Source organism: Saccostrea cucullata, unplaced genomic scaffold (assembly GCF_032062105.1).
Source record: "Saccostrea cucullata isolate Sc308-1 unplaced genomic scaffold, CSIRO_AGI_Scuc_v1 ctg3102, whole genome shotgun sequence".
NCBI classification, from domain to species: domain Eukaryota; kingdom Metazoa; phylum Mollusca; class Bivalvia; order Ostreida; family Ostreidae; genus Saccostrea; species Saccostrea cuccullata.
This window is the reverse complement of record NW_026936242.1, coordinates 17,156-39,487: the sequence shown is the minus strand read 5'-3', so window position 1 is coordinate 39,487 and position 22,332 is coordinate 17,156. Positions and strand designations below refer to the sequence as shown.

The 22,332-nt window shown below is 33.7% G+C and overlaps 3 protein-coding genes and 1 long non-coding RNA gene across 4 annotated transcripts in view; 3 read left to right on the top strand and 1 right to left on the bottom strand.

Annotated features, from left to right (window-relative positions):
- The window catches only part of LOC134245072 (uncharacterized), a gene marked incomplete at its 5' end in the record, with an annotated part of 34,414 nt that extends 24,669 nt beyond the window's left edge, over window positions 1-9,745 (top strand). The window contains one exon of the mRNA XM_062727335.1: window positions 7,702-9,745. Coding sequence (XP_062583319.1) covers window positions 7,702-9,745 — 2,044 coding nt within the window. The remainder of the gene's footprint in view (window positions 1-7,701) is intronic.
- A 641-nt stretch (window positions 9,746-10,386) lies between these two features.
- LOC134245074 (uncharacterized) lies at window positions 10,387-16,490 on the bottom strand. Its single transcript, XR_009987350.1, has 2 exons — window positions 14,015-16,490; window positions 10,387-11,189 (listed from the first exon to the last, which is right to left on the bottom strand). It is a non-coding gene; the product is annotated as an uncharacterized LOC134245074 (long non-coding RNA).
- Window positions 16,491-16,885: 395 nt separating this feature from the next.
- LOC134245071 (uncharacterized) lies at window positions 16,886-17,968 on the top strand. Its single transcript, XM_062727334.1, has one exon. The coding sequence runs from the start codon at window positions 16,886-16,888 to the stop codon at window positions 17,966-17,968; it is 1,083 nt and encodes a 360-aa protein (XP_062583318.1).
- A 1,775-nt stretch (window positions 17,969-19,743) lies between these two features.
- Window positions 19,744-20,686, top strand: LOC134245073 (uncharacterized). The gene is made up of 2 exons (XM_062727336.1): window positions 19,744-19,788; window positions 20,224-20,686. The coding sequence occupies exons 1-2, from the start codon at window positions 19,763-19,765 to the stop codon at window positions 20,684-20,686; spliced, it is 489 nt and encodes a 162-aa protein (XP_062583320.1). The 5' UTR covers window positions 19,744-19,762.
- The last annotated feature ends 1,646 nt before the right edge of the window (window positions 20,687-22,332 follow it).

Below are 22,332 nucleotides of genomic sequence, written 5' to 3'. Positions count from 1 at the left end.
ACAAAAATAACTTAAAAAGTTCTACGTAAGAGGCAGTACTGTTAGTAACCAATAACAAAAACAAAATGAACATTAAAGGTATGATTGAATGATAAAAGGTCACCAATATCACAATTTAGCCGAGTCCTTTGAGGGATTGTTGTCGTATCCCCTATCAAGTCCAAGCAGGCTGCATGATGATGACAATTAAAGCTGACATTTAGATCACCCATTCTGAAGCAGTGGCACTAAAAGACATCAAGTACATGTAGACAGTTTCCTTTCATTAACAGTTCTGAGAGAAAGAGCTCTCATTTGCTTCTTGCATTCACACCTGAAACTCCTGCAGATCTATCATACATCCTGAAAAAGAAACGTGAAGATCTGATAGGAAAGAAAAAATAATAATAAAATTACGTAAAGCATGATAAAAGTTCTATCTTTAATCATTCAACATCTACATGTATATAATGTATATAAAATTGTTTTTCATATTTTGCAAGTTATATTTACATTTCACAATAAAGCTGCTACTTGTTGTTACTATGTCCAAATGATGTGCTGTTGTTTATAATACTTTCATTTAAAAATAATAAATGGATTTTAAGTAGAATCAATTATTAAATCTGCCCTTCTTATACATACTTATACAAAATATAAATATCACCTTTAAGAGCCCCGAGTTGATGTTTTTTGCTTCGTTCACTTTCAAGCATTTATCCAGAGGATCTTTGAAGACGGGCGAGAGTGTCTCTTCATCTCAGGTTTATTATTTGTTGCTATAAGATACAGAGTCTACAAAAGAAAACTTAACATCTGAATCATTGGTTCACATTGTTATACAGTTGAATTTCGGTGTCTCAAATACTGATATCTTGAAAGCCATGAATATGTCAAAGTGAATTGGAAGTCTCAGCTTATCATTATTTGAGTATTTTACCCTTGATATCTCAAATCCTCATATATATTAAAAGTTTTTCCTCTGTCTCTTTGAGTTTGAAATGATAAAATTTGATAGAACTTTTATAATACAATATCAAATCAATCCAAAGTACCAGAGAATATTCAATCTGTAACAATACAATTTTCTTGAAAGATAATGCTGATAATTTTTCAAGAAAATTGTAGTCAATTTGTGGTTGTATTCTGTGATTAAAGTTTATAAGTGTAAATTTTTACTAGTACAGAAAGATCATTATTTTTTTGGAATGAATAAATCTTGTACTAAAGCTAGAACTGTCCAAAGCTAGGGACGAAAACCCCTCGCTGGGTTTTTCAGAGGTTATGGATCTATAAGAGAAGAGAAAGAAATATTAAAACATTTTAGTGCAAATGTAATTGTTGCTCATTATATTATTTCATGAATAAAACGAAGGTGCAGTCTAATAGAAAAAAATAAAGACTTAAGATAAAGACGAGACACAAATAATAAACTTTTTTCTGTCAGTGACCTTGAACTTGCATTAGTGGCCTCGGTTCAAACTTCAAAGTCATGATACATCCTCATGTCATAAGCAATCTTTGTGTAAAATGGGAACTCACCACGTTTATTCTTAAGACAGATATGGACCGGACATGAATTATAATTTTTTTTCCTGTCAGTGTCCTTGAACTTGAACAAATGACCTTGGGTCAAGGTCCTGACACAACCTCAGGTCATGAGCAATCTTTATGTAAGAAGAACCCTCCAAGTTTATCAATAAGATAGATATGAACCAAGCACAAATTATTAACTTTTTTCTTTCAGTGGCATTAAACTTGCACAAATGACCTTGGGTCAAGGTCATGACACATCCTCAAGACATAAGCAATCTTTGTGTGAAACAGGAATTTACCAAGTTTATTCACAAGAAAGATATGGACCAGACATAAATCAAGAAATTTTTCGTTAAGTGACCTTGAACTTAAATGAACTTGGCTCAAAGTCATAAAACACCCTCAGGTCGCAAGCCATCTTTGTGTGAAATAGTATATTAAAGTTTTTTGACTCAGGTATGTACAGTACCGACCGAACACAACCTAACAGAAAGCGAACCCGGAGCGAACCCCGGGTTCGCTCTCTGGGTCCGCTCCGGGTTCGCTCAGGGTAAGCTAGGGCTGACCCCGAGCGAACCCGGAGCGGACTTAAAGCGAACCCGTAGCGGACCCTGAGCGAACCCGAAGCGCACCCACGGGGCGAACCCCAAATTCATTAGCGGTCCCAGAGAGCGAACGCGGGTTCGGTATTTCTTTACACAGCTGTCAATCAGGATTAGCTATTAACCAATCAGCGCATCAACCAATCAAAATAGCGTATTGATCTGTCGATTGGGATATAAGATTGAACGTGTTGATTTAATTCTATATTAATCCAAACACTGTACATACAAGCACAACGTGTGAATGTGCTGTGTTAATCTATTATGATAATTAAAATATTATTTTAATATTTATTTATTTTAATTTTCCGGGTTGTACATGTTCTTTATATTTATATATTTATTTTCTTTGTTATTAAAGCGATTAATTAATTAATATATGTTTTAATTTTCCACGTAGAATTTGGTAAATAAATTGGCTTAATACATCAGTTAATGCATAAAAATGGAAATCAATTGATATTACAATTTTTGCTGACAAATTTCTACGGCTGCATTTCATTTCCGGAATTTTTGGTAATTATCAACTTTTCATTTCCGACATTTTTTAGTTTTCATTTCGACATTTTTTTGTTTTCATTTCCGACATTTTTCAAATACATATATAGTACCTATAGTAACAGATTTGATAACTTAACTTATGAAAATTTTTAAGGAATAAATCAGAAATAAATCATTGAAATCCAGTTTTGTAAATCTATCAAAGACTTGGACAAGAGTATGCTGCTGTCACTGACATTCTATTTGGTGCACATTAAATGTGTTGAAAAAGTTTTTAATGCTCATTGAACTCCTTTACTTAGACTTAGTTCTACATATATGCAAAAATGTAAAGCTGTTTTTTATTATTATTATTATTATCATTTTGTATCAATATTTTGGTATAAATACTTTAAGAAAACATTGAATTGCCGCACAGGTAAATTCCGGAAATGAAAGAAATATTATGTCGGAAATGAAAACAAAAAATGTCGGAAATGAAATAAAAAATTGTCGGAAATGCTATGCATATTTCCGGAAATGAAATGCAGCGATTTCTACTGACTAAAAGAGGAGAAAAGAAATATAGTTTGTCTTCGACAATTATTGTAAAATAATATCATCTCAAGATACTAACAGTTCAGGAATATTAACGTGCCCAATATTTGAATATAAATAGATACAGTAGACGAGAGAGAGAGAGAGAGAGAGAGAGAGAGAGAGAGAGAGAGAGAGAGAGAGGGAGAGAGAGAGAGAGAGAGAGAGAAAGGGAGAGAGAGAGAGAGAGATCATAACTGTAAACTCTCATCATTAGACTTGATTTTAATAATAAAGCCTGATGACTTTTACTTAAATTTCTATGATTCATCCTCCCAATATTGTACTCAAATTGTTTTCTATAAGTCTGCTGCAGCTATTTTTTTCCCCAAAAATATACATGTACAGGAAGATGTATATAAAGAATTAAAAATGACCAACAGTTTTCGGGACGCTCTGTCCCTTCCTCAGGACAAAGAAAAAAGTAAAAAAAAGTCAAGAACAAGGGAAAAAGAGAAACCAAAAACTACTAGCAAAACTACTAAACTACTAAACACTATATATTTACATAGTTGCATGTTGAATTGGAAATTCATATAAACACCATTAAGGAAAGAAATCCGGACCGCTATGAAATACGTTTGGTTTAACGGGGTATACTCAGGTGAAGTGCGATTTACATAATTGAACGAATTAATTACGCTAATTAACCACGACATTTAGTAAATCGTACATTGTTTCATTCTCTCAAAATGGCATAACTATACTTGACAAAGAATAATCAGAGACATATAATATAGAAGGGATATTTTAACATATGAATTATGATCTATTATAAATTTTGAAATGTTTTAGGACTAATTATTGGGGAAAAGAATTAATAAAGGCGTAAGCAATACATAGTTATGTGGGTTGTTCGAGAGTTGGTGACGCAAACTAACTGTAGAGTTACACTAATTTGAAAGAATAAGTATCATCAGGAATTGGGTCTTATTCCCGTTAATTCTGGTGAAGTCATTCAGTTTATTAATTCTATTTGGGTGGAATGACTTCAATCTGTGCACCCAGAAGGAAGATTTTTTGATATACACGCATGTTTTTCCTGCCTAAGAAGATTAAGAAGATCAATAATTTTGATGTAAATTTTGAATAATTTAATGTAACACGTAAATTGAGAAATCATAAATAAAATAATTAAATGATTGATTTCGATTTTTAAAGACAATGTGTGTGTAAAATAGGGGGCGTATATTAATATATTCTTATCGGGTTAACAATTATTATTTGCCTTTTTCTTTATTCTGATAAAAATCATAATCGCTCCAGAGCTGACCCTGAGCGAACGCGGAGCGAACCCAGAGCGCACCCGTAGCGGTCCCAAAATTTCTGAAAGCGAACCCGAAGCGGACCCCGAGCGAACCCGGGGTCCGCTCCAGGTTCGCTCTGGTGTTAGGTTGTGTCCGGTCGGTACTGTACCAATTATGATTTTTTTTTTCAGTGACCTTAAACTTGCACAGATAACCTTTGATCAAGGTCATGACACAACCTTTGGTAATGAGCAATCTTTGCGTGAAATGGGAACTCATCAAGTTTATTCTTAAGAAAGATATAGACCGGACACAAATTATTAAAACTTTCTTCAAGTGAGCTTGAACTTCCCCAAATGACCCTGGGTCAAGGTCATGACACACTCTTAGGTCATTAACAATCTTTGTGTGAAGTAGTAGATTCTAATGTTTCTCCGTAAGAAAGACAGAAAAAGAAAAAGACGGACAGACAAATGGACGGACGGACAGACGGACAAACTGATTTCTATATACCCCCTAAACCTCGTTTGCCGAGGGTATAACTAGGTTGACAACCCTAGCAAATTATTTTGTTAATTACAGAACATTACCATGATTACTTGAAAGCTAGATATACCGGTGCTCATATCAATGTTTACTTTTTGACCTTGACTTTTGGACAAGTTGCGTTCAATCTATAGGGATCTTTTTAATTGTGTAGTGAATATGAAATCCGTGCATTGCAACAAACTCATATGCTTTTGTCAAATGAAAAGGCTTATTCATGCGAACACAAAAATACAACATTTTAACTTTGACCTTTGATTGATTGCATATTGTTCAATGTCCCATTCGAGGATTTTTCACTCATATAGAGACGTCACCGTATGCTTGTCAATACTTTATCTCGTTTTAGAAATTGTTCACACATGGAGCATGCTCTTGCGTATCAAATCAACTGAGACTATTATGATCAATAGATCCGGGGCGTATATTGTTTTGTCCTGTCTATCTGTTTGTTCGTTTGTTTGTCTGCAAACTTTAACCTTCGCCGTAACTTTTGAATCATGAAAGATAGAGACTTCATATTAAGTATCATACATCACTAATTAAGCTCTTTCCAATGATATCAAGGTAAATGACCTTGTGACACTGAATGTGACTTTTATGCTAAAAATAGCTTATTTGATCTTTCACCATAACTTTTAATTCATAGGAGATTGAGACTTCATAATTGGTATGCATACTAGTCAAGTTCCTTCAAATTATACCAAGGTCAATGACCCTGTGACCTTGACCTATATGCTAAAATAGCTTTTTTGAACTTTGTTGCCGTCGGGCGCATAGTGTTTCACAAACACATTTTGTTTTTTCCTTTGAATTTTCCTTCCGGTATACTTTTTATTTTATTTTTAATTTTTTTTTTACAATTTTGGACCTGTGCCAGGTGCAATTTACATACTTTGTAAATAATTAAAGTTTCTGACAGGAACTATATTTTCAGGATATATATGAAGCGACTTCTTGGGGTTAGAAGTTTTTTTCTTTAATTTAAAATAGGATACACCACCTCAGATCTGCTTCCGTTAATTGTTCTGCTACATGTAGTATTATTGGAGAATATTGATAATATGAATCATTTACATTCTGACCTCTTCGCTGTGGAAACTGGTCGGTTTTTCTTGGCATGCCTCAACAAATAATAGACTATTACATCTCGATAAATAAGTGGACGCACTCTAGCCATATTCATTTTCCATGAAGATAATCAACAAAGGTTTTCCTCTTCTAGTATATTGCATAAAACGCTATATTTATCAATCCTTGTTTTGATATGTAAATATAAATTCATTAACTTTTTTTCAAATTGGATTAGTGGGACATGGGACTTGTGAACCTTCGCCCGAGACTAGTGGGCCGTCGGACTGGTGAACCTTCGGATTTGTGAACCTTTACACTAGTGGGGCGTCGTACTAGTGAACTAGTACTAGTGGGCAGACCCTTTTAAGGTTAAATTGAATTGATGGGAGAAGAAAATTCACCATGCAGAAATTTAAAAAAATGAATAAATAAATAGAAATGAACAAGAAATAAATATCTAAGAAATGGGAAAAAACCGCTTGAAATATTGAATCAAATTGATGGGAGAAGAAAGTTCACTGGAAAATTCTCATAAATTTTCTCATGACTTTTATAATTAATGAAAAGTTCTTAATTCTTAATGCTAAAATAAGAATGTGTCAGATTATAATGCAACTCGACTTTTTGACCAGGAAACTTTTTTCTCATATATTTATATAGAAACTACAACTAGAAATTACGTGCAACTAAATTTATAGTAAGCTGTCTGTGTGACCTTGTAAGGCCGGTTCATACAGTTAATTCAGATCGATCTTATTATATTGTGGATAGATTGATTGATTATATGTTGTTTAACGTCTCTCTCAAGAATTTTTCACACATATATGGAGACGTCACCGTATGCCAATGAAGGGCCTCAAATTTAGATCTATACTCGGCACCTAGGGTCATTGATCAGTGAGGGTTCTTTAACCTGCCAACGCCTACCGCGACACAAGACCCACATTTTAAAGGTCATATCCGAAAGACCCGTGGCTTTCACTTCTAATGTCGAGCATTTAGCGAAAGAACAGTCACTATCTATGTTCACATCTTAGGTTTGACGCGGTGCCGCGAACGAGAATCAAACCCGGGCCTCCCGTATCATACTGTAGATAAAATATGGTGTAAAGATCTAAATTTTAAACATAACTGCTGTGTTTATTGATATCGAAAAACATTGTTATGGAAGACACCTAAATCTAAGATAAAATGATGTAGAAAACTTCCTTTTTCCTGAAAATAATGTGAAGATGGCTTCTTATAGTTGGATGTAAGTATATAAATGAGATTTGTATAGGTTATTATGAATAAAGATTATAACCACACATTTCTTAAGATTCTAAACTGTAATGATGTAAATCTTGAGGACTGTTGAAAAGTAAAAATGATTACGACCTGTATACTTTGGCCTTGATACACATTAACTCAATAGTTATATTATCATATACCGCCAGTATTAACCCAAAATGTTAATTTTTAAAACTATTGTCCTGTCTCTAATTATTATCGGATTCAAGTTTCAAGTGTGAATCAGAATGCCCGGCGTGATATATATTCATTTTAACTCATCACATTTAAGAGACACTACCAAAAAAGTATTAACTCAATTTTTTTTTTCATGCAAAATTATCAAAATTTTGAATCTATTTGTTTAACAGTGATTTAGGTATTCAGCATTTATCAGAGTCTGTGTTTGTGGGACTGCGTCGCATAGTTGGGACCTCTCAACAGGTGACCATGAGGAGAGAAATACTTGATATGGACGAAGTGATACAGAATTATATACTTTCAAGTGATAAAAAAATCAAAACGGAGACAAGTGGCAGTTATATGGAAGGATTCAGGCTGAAGGGGTCAGATGTAGACATGATGTGTTGGCCAAGTGACCACAATATAATTTGGGACTTGGATCAGGCTCAGAATTATGACTTAAATAGAAAAACACTGATTCTCTGTGATTGTTCGGAAAGTTTGCCTGGATTTGCTTTACTTGAACTATTGACAAAGACTCATCTGAGATCTATAGAGAATGCATTTATAAGAATCAATGACAGATTCTATATATCAAGTGCTAAGTACAGAAGGAATGAATTTCATTTTCTTGGATTTAGGGAACATGGACCTTGTAGTAACGGTTTTATTGCAGAATTTGAATATGACTTCGCCATGTGTTTTGTCTGTGACTTTTGGCCCCCTCCAGCTTGCCAGTGGAGAAACAGATGTCACTCATGGCCCCCGCCTCCTATCATTGATGAAATAGTCAGAAAAGGATGTCATTTTGTAGCAATAGGTCACAAACTAGGAAATCACCCCGATAGTGAATGGAGAATTTCCTTTTCTTCGGCTGAAAAATGTCTAGTTTCCTCAATGAATCATTGCCAATTCCTAACGTACGGTCTGCTTAAATTGTTCTTGAAAGAATGTATCAACAGTGGATTAAATGAAGAGGATAAATTACTGTGTTCTTATCACATGAAGACGGTTGTTTTTTGGGTGATTCAACAAAATATGATACCTAACTGGTGTCCACAAAATCTTCTGAAGTGTTTCTGGATCTGTTTTAAACTTATCCTGAAATGGGTGTATGACGGCTTTTGTCCAAACTTTTTTATTCCAGAAAACAACATGTTTCTGAGTAAAATTCATGGTCAAGCACAAAAAGAATTGTTTATTAGACTCCATGGATTATATGAGAAGGGTTTAGCATGCCTGCTTTACAGTCCATCCATCCGAACCCATGTTATAAGTGTCCTTCTAAATCCTAGGCAATCTGTTTGTACAGATGAAGATGCTTTGCTTTCTAAGTCCAAGTTTGAAGTAGATGTATTCTATGAGATATATAACACCAATCTATCCATATTGGACTTACACACTTGTATGAAGTTCCTTATTGCTATAGAAAGGTTCACAATTTTACCCCTTACACAATACAAGACACTTGTTTTACAGCAGAGTACAGCTATTACACTCGAGAGCACAGCTTTTATTTTACTCAACTTCTTAACAGATTCAATAGCACTCGAAGTGAATACCAACACATGTAGAAATAAAGAGATATATTTAACTGACAAAACGTCCCTTTACATGCTAAGATTAGCTGCTAAGTTTGGGTTCATTTCCGACATGCTGTACATTGCCATGTATTATTACAAGACATTCAGATACTCGGAAGCTTTAAATGTCATAGAAGCTATAAAAGCTAAGTTAGGACGACCATATTCAGTGTATATGAGATGTGTTTACCCACAGAGATATACTGAGGCTGTAGGGAGACTTTCCTTGTCTACAAAGATGAGAAAGATAGCATGGGACATTTGCCTGAACAAAATCATTTGTTACATTAATAAATTAGAGCCAGAACAACTGTCTGGGATCCAGTGTAGTAATTTTATGTTATATGTCCCCCTCTATATTCTCTTACACATGTTAGAGGTCTTGTGTTACAGACATGTAGACTCAGTGAGAACACAAAGAGCTCTAAATGATCTACAAGATCTTGTACACCATAATGAAATGGACATACTTGGATATGGAAAAGACATCTCATGGGAGATCCTAGGGATTTGTCAACAAATTACTGGGAATTACCAAGCTGCTCTGTATTCATACCAACAATCCTTAACACAAGAAGCATTCAACAAAATACAAACCGCTACATTAATGAGGATACGACAAATCATGGATTTAATCCATAGAGTCTAACATTTTATTAATAGTACATTAGGTACATGTAAATAAATTTTAGAATCAGTTTTTTTTTGTAAAAATTCAGTGATTCAAAACTTTTTGACAATGATAAGTAACGTCTTTCACGATTTCCGTTGTGAATAGAAAGTTTGTTTAAACTTAAAATTTTTATCTTCAAAAATTTAAATAAATAGATCCCTAAATAAAAAGAAGAAATAAATGGGAAAGTCATTTTTTCTAACTTTTGCAGACCATTTGATTCTTTGTAATGCATCGTTTTTATATAAAAGGAAGCTTTGTAATATGTTTGTTAGTTAAATTCATATATAAACATTTTTTTTAACTCTCATTATCAACAAAATAAATAGTCAAACAGAGCATACCACCCCTATAATATGTTGTCAAGAAAAAATTTAACAAATTATGTTTTTTTCCAAACATTGTATTCCATAATATAATACATATACAAAGTTTGAACTATTAAATAAAATCAAGATCTGTTACTAGTATTTCATTTCAGCATTTCATAATACATGGTATTATTACAATATTTGTACATATATTTAATAAAATCTTCACATTTATGAAATGATTGTTTCATTATTGATAAAATATTAAATTTTGACATTCCAGATTTTGTATTTTCTTAATCTACATTCCTTTTTTACTTTCTGTTTGTGGTGTACATCATAGATTTGACAGTTAAAATAAATTCAATGCATAGAATGACTTTTAAAATATTCACAACCAAGACAGGCCAACAGCTGTCAAACACAATGTAATTGTTATCCACTGGACGATAACTTACAACATTGTAATATATCCTAAAATTCTGACTGGATATTTTATTTAGCTGGGTTAATATACACCCATAAATTAAATTTTTTTTATCATTCAAATATTTGATAAATATAATATGGCTTATGACTTGTTCCTCTTCAAGAATGTTTAAACTAAAAATTCCAATTTGCAGAAATAGACATTATAATTGTTATCAAATATAAAACAAAACAAATAGAGGTTACATAAAAATAATTTAAAGTTCTATGTAAGAGGCAGTACTATAAGTAACCAATAACAAAATCAAAATGAACATTAAAGCTATGATTGAACGATAAAATCACTGATAGTTATATGAGAAAAATCATGAGGACATTTTCATTCTTAACATGCATGTTTTATTACAAAATGTTTTGAACATTGTTTAAAAATTTGACATGTAAAAGGTCATCAATATCACAATTTGGCTGAGTCCTTTGAGGGGTTTGGGGTCGTATCCCCTCGCCAGTCCCAGCAGGCATGATGACAAATAAAGCTGACATTTAGATCACCCATTCTGAAGCAGTGGCACTGAAAGACATCACGTAGACAGTTTCCTTTCATTAATAGATCTGCGAGAAAGAGCTCTCATTTGCTTCTTGCAGTCACACCCGAAACTCCTGCAGATCTATCACACAACCTGAAAAAGAAACGTGGATAAAAAAAAACATGAAAAAATACAAAAGAAATTGAACATTTCAAAATAAGAGGCCACTGGCCACATCGCTCACCTGAGTATAATGGCTAGAAAAGCACTTATCAGTTCAGAATTGAAAATTTTACTGAAGGAGGGGAGGGAGTTGAGGGGAGCAGGGGATGACTCCATATCAATACATAACATATAACTTTGCACGTTGCTGTTCTTGATATTTTTTAAAGATTGTCTTCCTAAATCGATGTCTCAATATAAATATTTATAATCATGGCTTTTCCATTCTTAAAAAAAGATTCATACAGATTTTTTCTAAAAAATTTTATGGAAAACTTTGATCCCCCATAATGGCCCAACCCTATCCTTGGGGGTATGGTTATACAAACTAGCATCTACACTACCTCAGGATGCTTCCATATAAATGTAAATAATCATGGTTTACTATTCCTGAGAAGTATTTTCTGCATATTTCTATGTTAATATTTTGTCCCCCATTTTGGCCCCAACCCTAGCCCCGGGGGTCTTGATTTGAATCTGTAGGTGCTTAGATATAAATAAGACAAATCATAGCTTTGCAGTTCTTGAGAAGAGGATTTTCAAAGATTTTTGCTATATATATATACCTCGGTAAACCTTTTATCTTCTATTGTGGCCCCCTCCTACCCCAAGGGGTCATCATTTGAAAAAAAAATTGAATCTACACCACCTTAGGATGAGTTTCATCTTTCCTTGTTCAGTGGTTCTTAAGTTCTTAAATGATGTCATTGATTTTTTTTACCAATTTGTTATAACATGTATCTCCCCTTTATTTGAAGGAACTTAAATCCCCTTCATCCAAGGTTACTGTGCACCAAGTTTGGATGAAATCTGCCCACTAGTTCTTGATAAGAAGATGAAAATGTATAGCAGTTTGTGAAAAGATGAAAATGTGAAAAGTTTATGATGATGATAACAATGACAGAGATTGGACAAATTTTGATCAGAAAAGCTCACTTGAGCCCTCGACTCAGGTGAGCTAAAAAGTTATGAAATGGTTGAAAATTACTTATAAACTATTCAAAACACCATAAAGTCACTTATTTTAATGGGTGTATATTTTCGTTGGTTTTTGTGTAATCAAGACTCCTTCGATATTAAATCCTACTAATCTGCAAAATTTCAAACAAGTAACAACTCAAACTTGATTCTTTTACAAATTGGAATCCTAATGAATCAATATAATTTCTCAAACCATAAAAATGTAGACTCCAAAAAATAAGTGATTTGAGACTAGTCAATTCCAGATGAATTTAAATTTTTCAGTGCTCATGTTTTTTTTTTTAAATCTCCAGCAGTATTTTGGTTTTCTTTCAAGATGCAACCTATCAAGCACAAGATTTTGAGCACAGTAAATTAATGCATATATAACTTTTAGACACATAGAGATTATTGCGTAGGATGAACTTTTCAATGTCCTTTTTGAGCTTTTTTGGCAGCTAGTATAAGTGGCTGTAGATTGGTCAGTGCCTTTACTAACCGAAAGAAGGGATGCTGCAGTGAGCCAAGGATTCTCAAGATTTATAGGAGAATTTTGATAATCATTTTATTTGTCTTTATCAAAAATTTAAACACTAACAAAATTTTCACACAATTTCAGATCAAACATTGTTTGGAAGACATGTATAATAAAAGAGGTGTAAAGAGAAGTTTTTAAATTTGTATTGAACACGAGCACATTTAAGCTGATCAACATCAGTGTAAAATCGCTAGAAAATGAATCCTTGTTTTGAAATTTTTTTTAGATGCCTTTCTTACACAAAATATAATACACTTTTAGAGCTCCGAGGCTGGTGCACTTTTTCTACGTCCACCTCCAGGCATTTTTGTGTTTCTCTTTGATTTCAGGTTTACCATTTGTTGCTATAAGAGCCCACAAGAGTAATTTTAACATCTGATTCATTGATTCACATTGTAATACAATTGAACTTCAGTATGCTATGTTGAAAACCATAAATATGTCAAAGTGCATGATTTGGAAGACCCTTCCTCTTATTACTGATGGGTTTAAATTCAAAGTCTCAAATCCTTTTACTTTTTAAAATTTTCTCTCAGTCAGATTGAGTTTGAGTCTTAAGATAACAAGATTTGACAGTACTTTTATAATACATGTGAATATTTAACAAAACAGAAAGAGATTTTCACCCACCCCCCAATACATTCAAAGAATGCAAATAGTTTGAATTTTTTTCTAAGTCCAAGGTGCATAGCTCTATCATAAATTGCTCAATTGTACCCAGAACAGAACTTGACCTGGATTTTCTTATTCAAATTTCAGTTCAGTATGTGCAACCTCTGCAAAAAAAGTGAAAAGAAGCTCTTCGTGGACCTACTGACAGACCGACCTACAGACAGCACAAAACAATATACCCTCCCTTCTGCAAAAGAAAGACATAAATTAAAAACTAGAGGTACTGTGAGCAATGAGCTCACTAAATGATACCCCCGCCTCCCATATGATTATAATGGCAAAGTCCATGTTTTGCGGTGGCCAGGAAACCCAAAATATTTGTCGGATCAAAAATAAAATAGAAGGTGCACAATGGCTATATGTAATAAAGATTCTGTGAAAGTTTCACTCAGTGGTTTAAGAGGAGTTGAGGATAAGAGATGGGTACCCCAAAGCGTAACAGACGGACGGACGGACAGACGGACGGAATTAACGATTACTATATACCCTCCCGCTTTTCAAGCGGGGGGTATAAAAAGATAAATATAATTATCCTTCAGATACAGAAGATGCTACATAAAGTCTTCTTTCCTAACACTGAACTTACCCTTAAAGGAGTTTTATTCAAATATGGTGGCTCTCCCTCAATCATTTCAATGGTCATCACACCTAAACTCTAAAATGCTAGTATCCACTTTTGAACTATATTGTCTCCTGAAATACAGAATTCAAACTGAAGGTACCATCTTGGATTTTAATTTCTCAGTTAATGATACTACAACACTAAATGCTGCCTTGACAACAACCCTAACCTTACAACTGGAATTTCTGCATGACCATAGACTGTAATTTCACTCAGTGTCCTTTCGTCCTTTCTTTACTGTGGCTAGACATGTGGACAGGCTTTGGGCGAATTAGATAGTAAAGTTGTTACGACTTACGGCTGTCTATGTTTAGCGGCCTAACATTGTGGGGCTCCATAATCAGAATGTTGAACGAAAAACAACAGGATATGAATTGTTTTTAATATTTTATTTAGATTTTATTCAAATAAATATTCACAAAACTCTTCTTTGGCTCTGCGGTCTTCACTTGAAATAAAAACAAACCAACCACCCTTTCCAACAAATGTTAATATAAAAACCAGCCTTAAACAAAGCCTTTAATAAATACTAATAGACCTAATGCCTTTGGGTCTCGAATAAAGATTCAACGAGTGATTTCTTCACTTGTGAGTATAAATATAAAATGTCAGGTTATATAGCAAACAACTATAGGAACAAAAAGTTATGCTAATTTCTCAATACAATGCGTCTAGCATTTGTTAATATTCAAAAGTTATAGCAAACAACTAATTGTATAGGGACAAAGTTATGCTTATTCCTCACTACAAAACTCAATACAATGCACCATGCATTTGTTAGTAATAATTTCAGGAGTTATAAATATCAAGTTCAGGTCACTTCTTGTGCCTTAGTAAATACTACTCAAAAGTAAACAATAACGATGAGTTCAGACCACTACTTGTGTCTGAGTAAAATGAATGAATAAAGCAATCAAACGTTGCTATCAAATTCAATATTCAGGTTAATAATTACCCATCATGTCAATTTGTTTCATCTCTCTGTCTCAAACAGAACCCTTTCTGGTGGGGAGACTGCCTGATTCGGAATTGGTCCGTCTAGTGGACCTTTCCGTGGGTGAGACCGCAGGAGTCTGACCGTTAGAAGCTGGGAGCTCGTATATAAAGCGTTTACATCCTTTATGACGCCAATGCATGAGATTTGGCGCCATAACGTCTAATAGCTGGATAGCCTGGTCCCCTGTCTCATCCTAGTGACGCGGTGTAAATTAAGCAAAACAGGGACATGGAACCAGGCTTATAGCTGGAAAACTTCGGATGCGGTTAACTATTATACTCATCCGAGGTGTTTCGAATATCTTTTATAGCGTTTACCGCTAATTATGAAAAGCAGAGTGTAATTGTAATGTTTTACTCTAATTATCAGTGAATGGATTTATTAATTATCCCAATTATCAAAGGTAAACACATTAAGTACTATGTTATTACATTTATGGACCAGAAAATGGTTTCTTTACGTTCCATATTCCTCAAAACATGGAGGAAATTCGGTACGAGGTGAACAATTTGCACGTAGCTTATAATAAATTCTAATAAGTAAATAACATTAATCAATAATAGCAAGTAAATAAGAATAAATGTCTATTCATATCATTCATTCAATCATCCATCGAATCATCATTTTAGCGACTCATATAACAGGGAACATCTTGTTTACCATGTTTACTTATTCATAATCATAGTGGAGAATGCCGAATTCGTAACAAAGTAATGCATTACACTGCCATTACATCAACAATTTGGGCATTAAATTACCATTACTCTATTTTCTTAAAGTAATGCATTACATTACCATTACTTTGATGTGGATCTATACTGTCATACACGTACTTGGAAATGATTGTTGTTGTTGAACCTATGTCAACTAAAAAAAAAACTAGAGGTACTATGAGCAATGAGCTCACTAAATGATACCCCCCGCCTCCCATAATGGCAATGTTTTGCTCTGGGAAACGTAAAATACGTGTCGAATAAAAAAGTAAAATAGGAGGTGCACAATGGCATTATGTAATAAAGATTCTGTGAAAGTTTCATTAAATTTCACTCAGTAGTATAAGAGGAGTTGCGGATAAGAGAAAAAGCGTAACAGACGGACGGACAGAAGGACGGACGGACGGACAGACGTACAGACGGACGGAAATCCCGATCACTATATACCTCCCGCTTTTCAAGCGGGGGATATAAAAATAAATCCATGCACCCACCAACCCAGATACGTAGAAGACACAATCCCATCCTTGTATAAGAATTAACGACAGACTCTATATATCAAGTTCTGAGTTCAGAAGAATAACGGTTTCTGCTGCTTTTCCTGAATATAGGGAACATGGTCCTTGTTGTAACTGTTTTATTGGGGTAATAGAATATGACGTAGCCTTATGTTTTATCTCTGACTTTTGGCCCCCTCCTGCCTTCCAGTGGAGAAACAGATGTCACTCATGGCCCCGCCTCCTATCGTTGATGAAATTGTCAGAAAAGGATGCCATTTTGTAGCAGTAGGACACAAACTAGGAAATCACACTGATAAAGAATGGAGAATTTCCTTCTCTTTGGCAGAGCAATCTCTCGTTTCCTGTATGAATCATTGCCAATTCTTAACGTACGGTCTGCTTAAATTGTTCTTGAAAGAATGTTTTCGCAATGGATTAGATGAAGAGGATAAATTGCTGTGTTCTTATCACATGAAGACAGCTGTTTTTTGGATGATTCAACAAAATTTGATACCTTACTGGTGTCCACAAAATCTCCTGCAGTGTTTCTGGGTCTGTTTTAAACTTGTCTTGAAATGGGTGTATGAAGGCGTCTGTCCAAATTTTTTTTATTCCAGAAAACAACATGTTCCTAAGTAATATTCATGGTCAAGCACAAAAAGAATTGTTCATCAGACTCCATTGTTTATATGAAAAGGGTTTAGCATGCCTTTTTCACAGTCCATTCATCAGATCCCATGTTATAAGGGTCCTTCTAAATCCTAGGCAATCTGTTTGTACAGATGAACACACTTTGGTTTCTAAGGTCCAGTTTGAAGCAAATCTACTCAGTGAGATAAAGAACACCAATCTACCCATAACAGACTTGTATAATAGTATTGAATCCCTTATTGCCATAGAAAGGTTGACAATTTTACCCCTTACACAATATCAGAAACTTGCTTTACAGAGGAGTACAGCTCTCACACTCAAGGACACAGCTTTTATTTTACTCAACGATTTAACAGATTCTTTACCACTCGAAGTGGACACTAGCACATGTAGAAATAAAGTGATATATTTAACAAATAAAAGGTCCCTTTACATGCTGAAAATAGCTGCTAAATTTGGGTTTATTTCCGACATGCTTTACATTGCTATGTATTATTACAAGACCTTCAGATACTTGGAAGCTTTAATTGTAATAAGAGCTACAAAAGCCAAGTTAGCACAGCCATATGTAGTATATGGGCTACAAGTCAATGCTCAAAGATATAGCGAGGCTATAGGGAGACTTTCCTTGTCTACAAAGATGAGAAACGCTGTAGCATGTGATATTTTTCTGAACAATTACACTTGTTTCATAAATGAATTGGTGCCAGAACAACAGTCTGAATTATTGTGTACTTGTCCATGTTTATGTATCCCCCTCTATGTTTTCGTACACATGTTAGAGGTCTTGTGTTACAGACATGTAGACCCAGTGAAAACACAAAGAGCTCTAAATGATCTACAAGATCTTGTACACCATGATTCGGGGACATACATATCCGAGGAACAAAAAGACATATCATGGGAGATCCTAGGTATTTGTCAACAGGTCATAGGAAATTACCAAGCTGCCTTGTATTCCTACCAACAATCCCTGACACAAGAAACATTCCACAAAACACAAACCGCTACATTAATGAGGATACAGCACATCATGGATCTAATCCAAAGAGTCTAATATTTTATTAATCTTCACTGAGTACATTTTAATAAATAAATTTTAGAATCGGGTTTTTTGTAATAATTCAACAATTCTAATCTATTTTTTACAAATAGTAAGAAGCAGCTGTCACAATTTTCCTTGTGAATTGAAAGTCGGTTTTTTAACTTTTTTTTCAAAAATTTTAATAAATCAAAAGAAGCAATATTAAAATGGGGGGATCAATTTTTCAAACTTTTGCAGACAATTTAATTCTTTATCATGCATTGTGTTTATATAAAATGAAGCTTTGTAATAGGTTTGTTAGTTAACTTTACTTAACATTGATTGGTTTTTTTTACTCTCATGATCAACAAAATAATGAAATTGTCAAACAAAGCATACCAGTCTCCATAAATAAAGAATTAACATGTTTATTCCAAACATTGTATTCTATAATATAATACATAATCAACGTTTGAACTATTAAATAAGATCAAGATCTGTTATTTCATTTCAGCATTTCATAATACATGGTATTAATACAATATTTGTACATTTATTAAAAAAAAATCTTAACATTTATGACATGATTGTTTAATTGATAGAAAACATTTAATTTTTAAATTCCAGATTTTGTATTTTCTTCATCTACTTTCCTTTTTACTTCATTACTTTCTGTTTATGGTTTAATATTCGACATAAAATAAAATAAATTCAATGCATAGAATGACCTTTTAAAATACAAATGTATTCACAACCAAGACAGAGCAAGAGCTGTCAAGCATAAATTGTAATTGATATCCACAGGACGATAACTTACAACATTGTATGATATCTTTTAATTCTGATTGGAACTTTCAACTAGCTGGGTATTAAAATATACACCCATACATTCATTTTTTATCATTCAAATATTTGATAGATATAATATGGCGTATGACTTGTTCCTCTTCAAGAATGTTTAAACTAACTAGAACTGTCCAAACGGGACAAAATACCCCCCGCTGGGTTTTTCAGAAGTAAGTTTTTCCATAATGAAGATATGTTACAAAGAGTAATTATGAAATTTTTCTTCCAGTGACCTTGAACTTCCCCAAATGACCTTGTGTCAAGGTCATGACTCACCCTTGGGTCATGAACAATCTTTGTGTGAAATAAGAACCTACCAAGTTTATTCATAAGAAAGATATGACCAAACACAAATTATGAAATTTTTCTTCCTGTGACCTTGAACTTCCCCAAAGACCTTGCGTCAAGGTCATGACAAACCCGTAGGTCATGGGCAATCTTTGTGTGACATGAGAACCTACCACGTTTATCCATAAGAAAATAATAAGAAAAGTAAAAATCACAAAGAATATATTGATAAAAAATTTCAAATTAATAATTTTATAAGAGTTAGCACATGAAGATCTAACATATTACAATAAAATATAAAAAAAAAATACTTGAATTTTTTATCAATATATTCTTGTGATTTTTACTTTTAATCAGAATTTTTAATGCTAAAATTTAAATGTCGTAGGATTTAACGATAATGTAACCCTACTTAATATAAAATTTCCACCAGAAAACTTCTTTTCATATATTTAGAAAACACAACTACATGTATCTAAGTGACCTTGAACTGTTGAGAGAAGGGTAGGTTTAAATAATTATATAGATCGATCTAATTATTTTGAAGTGCTAAAATATTATGTAAATCTAATTTTTAAACAGATGTACATATGTACATAGATCGATGTGCAAACTGAAACAAGCCAGCGGGTCGAGCATCTCAAGGGATTTCCTCTTCTTTTTTTTAGAATCTTCCTCTTTCCTGAACAGTATATGAAAATGACTTCCTCTAGTTGGGTGTAAGTATAAAAATTAGATTTGTATATTTAATTATGAATAAAGATCAGTAACACATATATTTTTTGAGATTTTAAACAACAATCAAGGATATAGTATAGTAGTTCTTGAAGTGTTGAACTGTAAAAGTGATAAAACAATGACATTATATGCTTAGACTTTGATATACATTTACTCATTAATTATACCAATATTCACAAAAAACGTTTAATTTTTAAAACTTTTGCCCAATCTCTAATTATTTTTTTGATTCCATTTTTGAGCCCATTTTTGATGCATTAATTTTGAATCATTAAATCAAATGTACACTACTAGTATTCTTAAGTATAATTCAATTTGTAAAGTTTAAAGGCAATAAATTATGTTCAAATCAACTAAATTACATTATATATATATTTTTTCGCATTATCATTGTATAAAATCTATTTTTTAAACAGTGATTTGGGTATCCAGCATTTATCAGAGTCTGTGTTTGCGGGACTGTGTCACATAGTAGGGACCTCTGAACAGGTGACCATGAGGAGAGAAATACTAGACATGGAGGAGATTATAGTAAATCAAGTAAACTTTACAAGTAATAAGCTTGCAGCGATGTCTAGTGGAAGTTATAGGGAAGGATTCAGGCTACAGGGGTCAGCTATGGACGCAATGGTTTGGCCAAAGGACTACAAAATAATCTGGGACTTGGAACAGGCTCAGAATTATGATTTAAATAGAAAAACACTTATTCTTTGTGATTGTTCGGAAAGTCCACCTGGATTTACTTTACTTGAGTTATTGACACAGACTCACTGGGGACCTCTAATGAATGCATGTATAAGAATCAATAACAGACTCTATCTATCAAGTTCTAAATGCAGACGCTCTTCCTCAATCTATAGAACATGGTCCTTGTTGTAACATTGTTATTGAGTCACATGAATATGACACAGCCGTATGTTTTGCTTGTGACTTTTGGCCTCCTCCCGCCTTCCAATGGATAAACAGATGTCACTCATGGCCCCCGCTTCGTATCATTGATGAAATACTCAGAAATGGATGCCACTTTGTAGCAGTAGGACACAAACTAGGAAATCACGTTGACAAAGAATGGAGAATTTCTTTCTCTTTGGCGGAGAAAGTTCTAGTTTCTTCAATGAGTCATTGCCAGTTCTTAACGTACGGTCTGCTAAAATTGTTCTTAAAAGAATGCATTAATAGTGGATTAAGCGAAGAGGAGAAATTACTGTGTTCTTATCACATCAAGACGGCTGTTTTTTGGGTGATTCAACAAAACATGATGCCTCACTGGTGTCCACAAAATCTCCTGCAGTGTTTTTGGGTCTGTTTTAAACTTATCTTGAAATGGGTGTATGAAGGCATCTGTCCAAATTTCTTTATTCCAGAGAACAACATGTTTCTATGTACTATTCACGGTAAAGCACAAAAAGATTTGTTCATCAGACTCCATGGATTATATGAGAAGGGTTTAGTATGCCTTCTTCACAGTCGATCCTTCAAATCTGATGTCATAAGTGTCCTTCAAAATCCTAGGCAATCTGTTTGTATAGATGTACATGCTTTGGTTTCTCAGGTCATGTTTGAAGTAGATCTATTCAAGGATATATATCGCAATTTTCAACCTAAACTTGACCTACACCCCTGTTTGAAGTTTCTCAATGCTCTAAGAAGGTTTACCGTTTTACCGATGACACAATATCAAAAATATATCTTACAGAAGAGCACATCTTATATACTCCAGGGCACAGCTTTTATTTTAATTAACATTTAAACACATTAAATACCACTCGAAGTGGATAATAATTTATGTAGGAATAGAGGGATATATTTCATTGACAAACCATCCCTTTATATGCTGAAATTAGCTGCGAAGTTTTGGTGTATTTCTGACATGTTGTACGTTGCTATGTATTATTACAAGACATTCAGTTACTGGGAAGCCTTAACTGTTATAGAAGCTACAAATGCCAAGTTATCGCAGCCATATGTAGTGTTTATGGGACTTGTAAATGCACAAAGATATAGCGAGGCTGTAGGGAGACTTCCCTGGTCTACAAAGATGAGAATGGCTGTAGCATGGAATATTTGTCTAAGCAATAGAATATGTTACATTAATGAACTAGTGCCTGAACAACACTCAGTGTTACAGTGTGGATCCCCTGGATTATTTATCCCCCTCTATGTTCTCATACACAAGTTAGAGGTGTTGTGTTACAGGCATGTAGACTCAGTGAGAACACAAAGAGCTCTAAATGATCTACAAAATATTGTTCACCATGATCCGGGGACATACATATTCGAATGAGAAAAAGATATATCATGGGAGATCCTAGGGATTTGTCAACAGATTACAGGGAATTACCAAGCTGCTCTACATTCCTACCAACAATCCCTAACACACGAAACATTCAGCAGAATACAAACCGCTACATTAATGAGGATACTGGAAATAATGGAAATAATCAATAGAGTCAAACATTTTATAAATAGAACATTAAGTACATGTAAATATATTTTAGAATCAGATTTTTTTGGGAAAAAAGTCA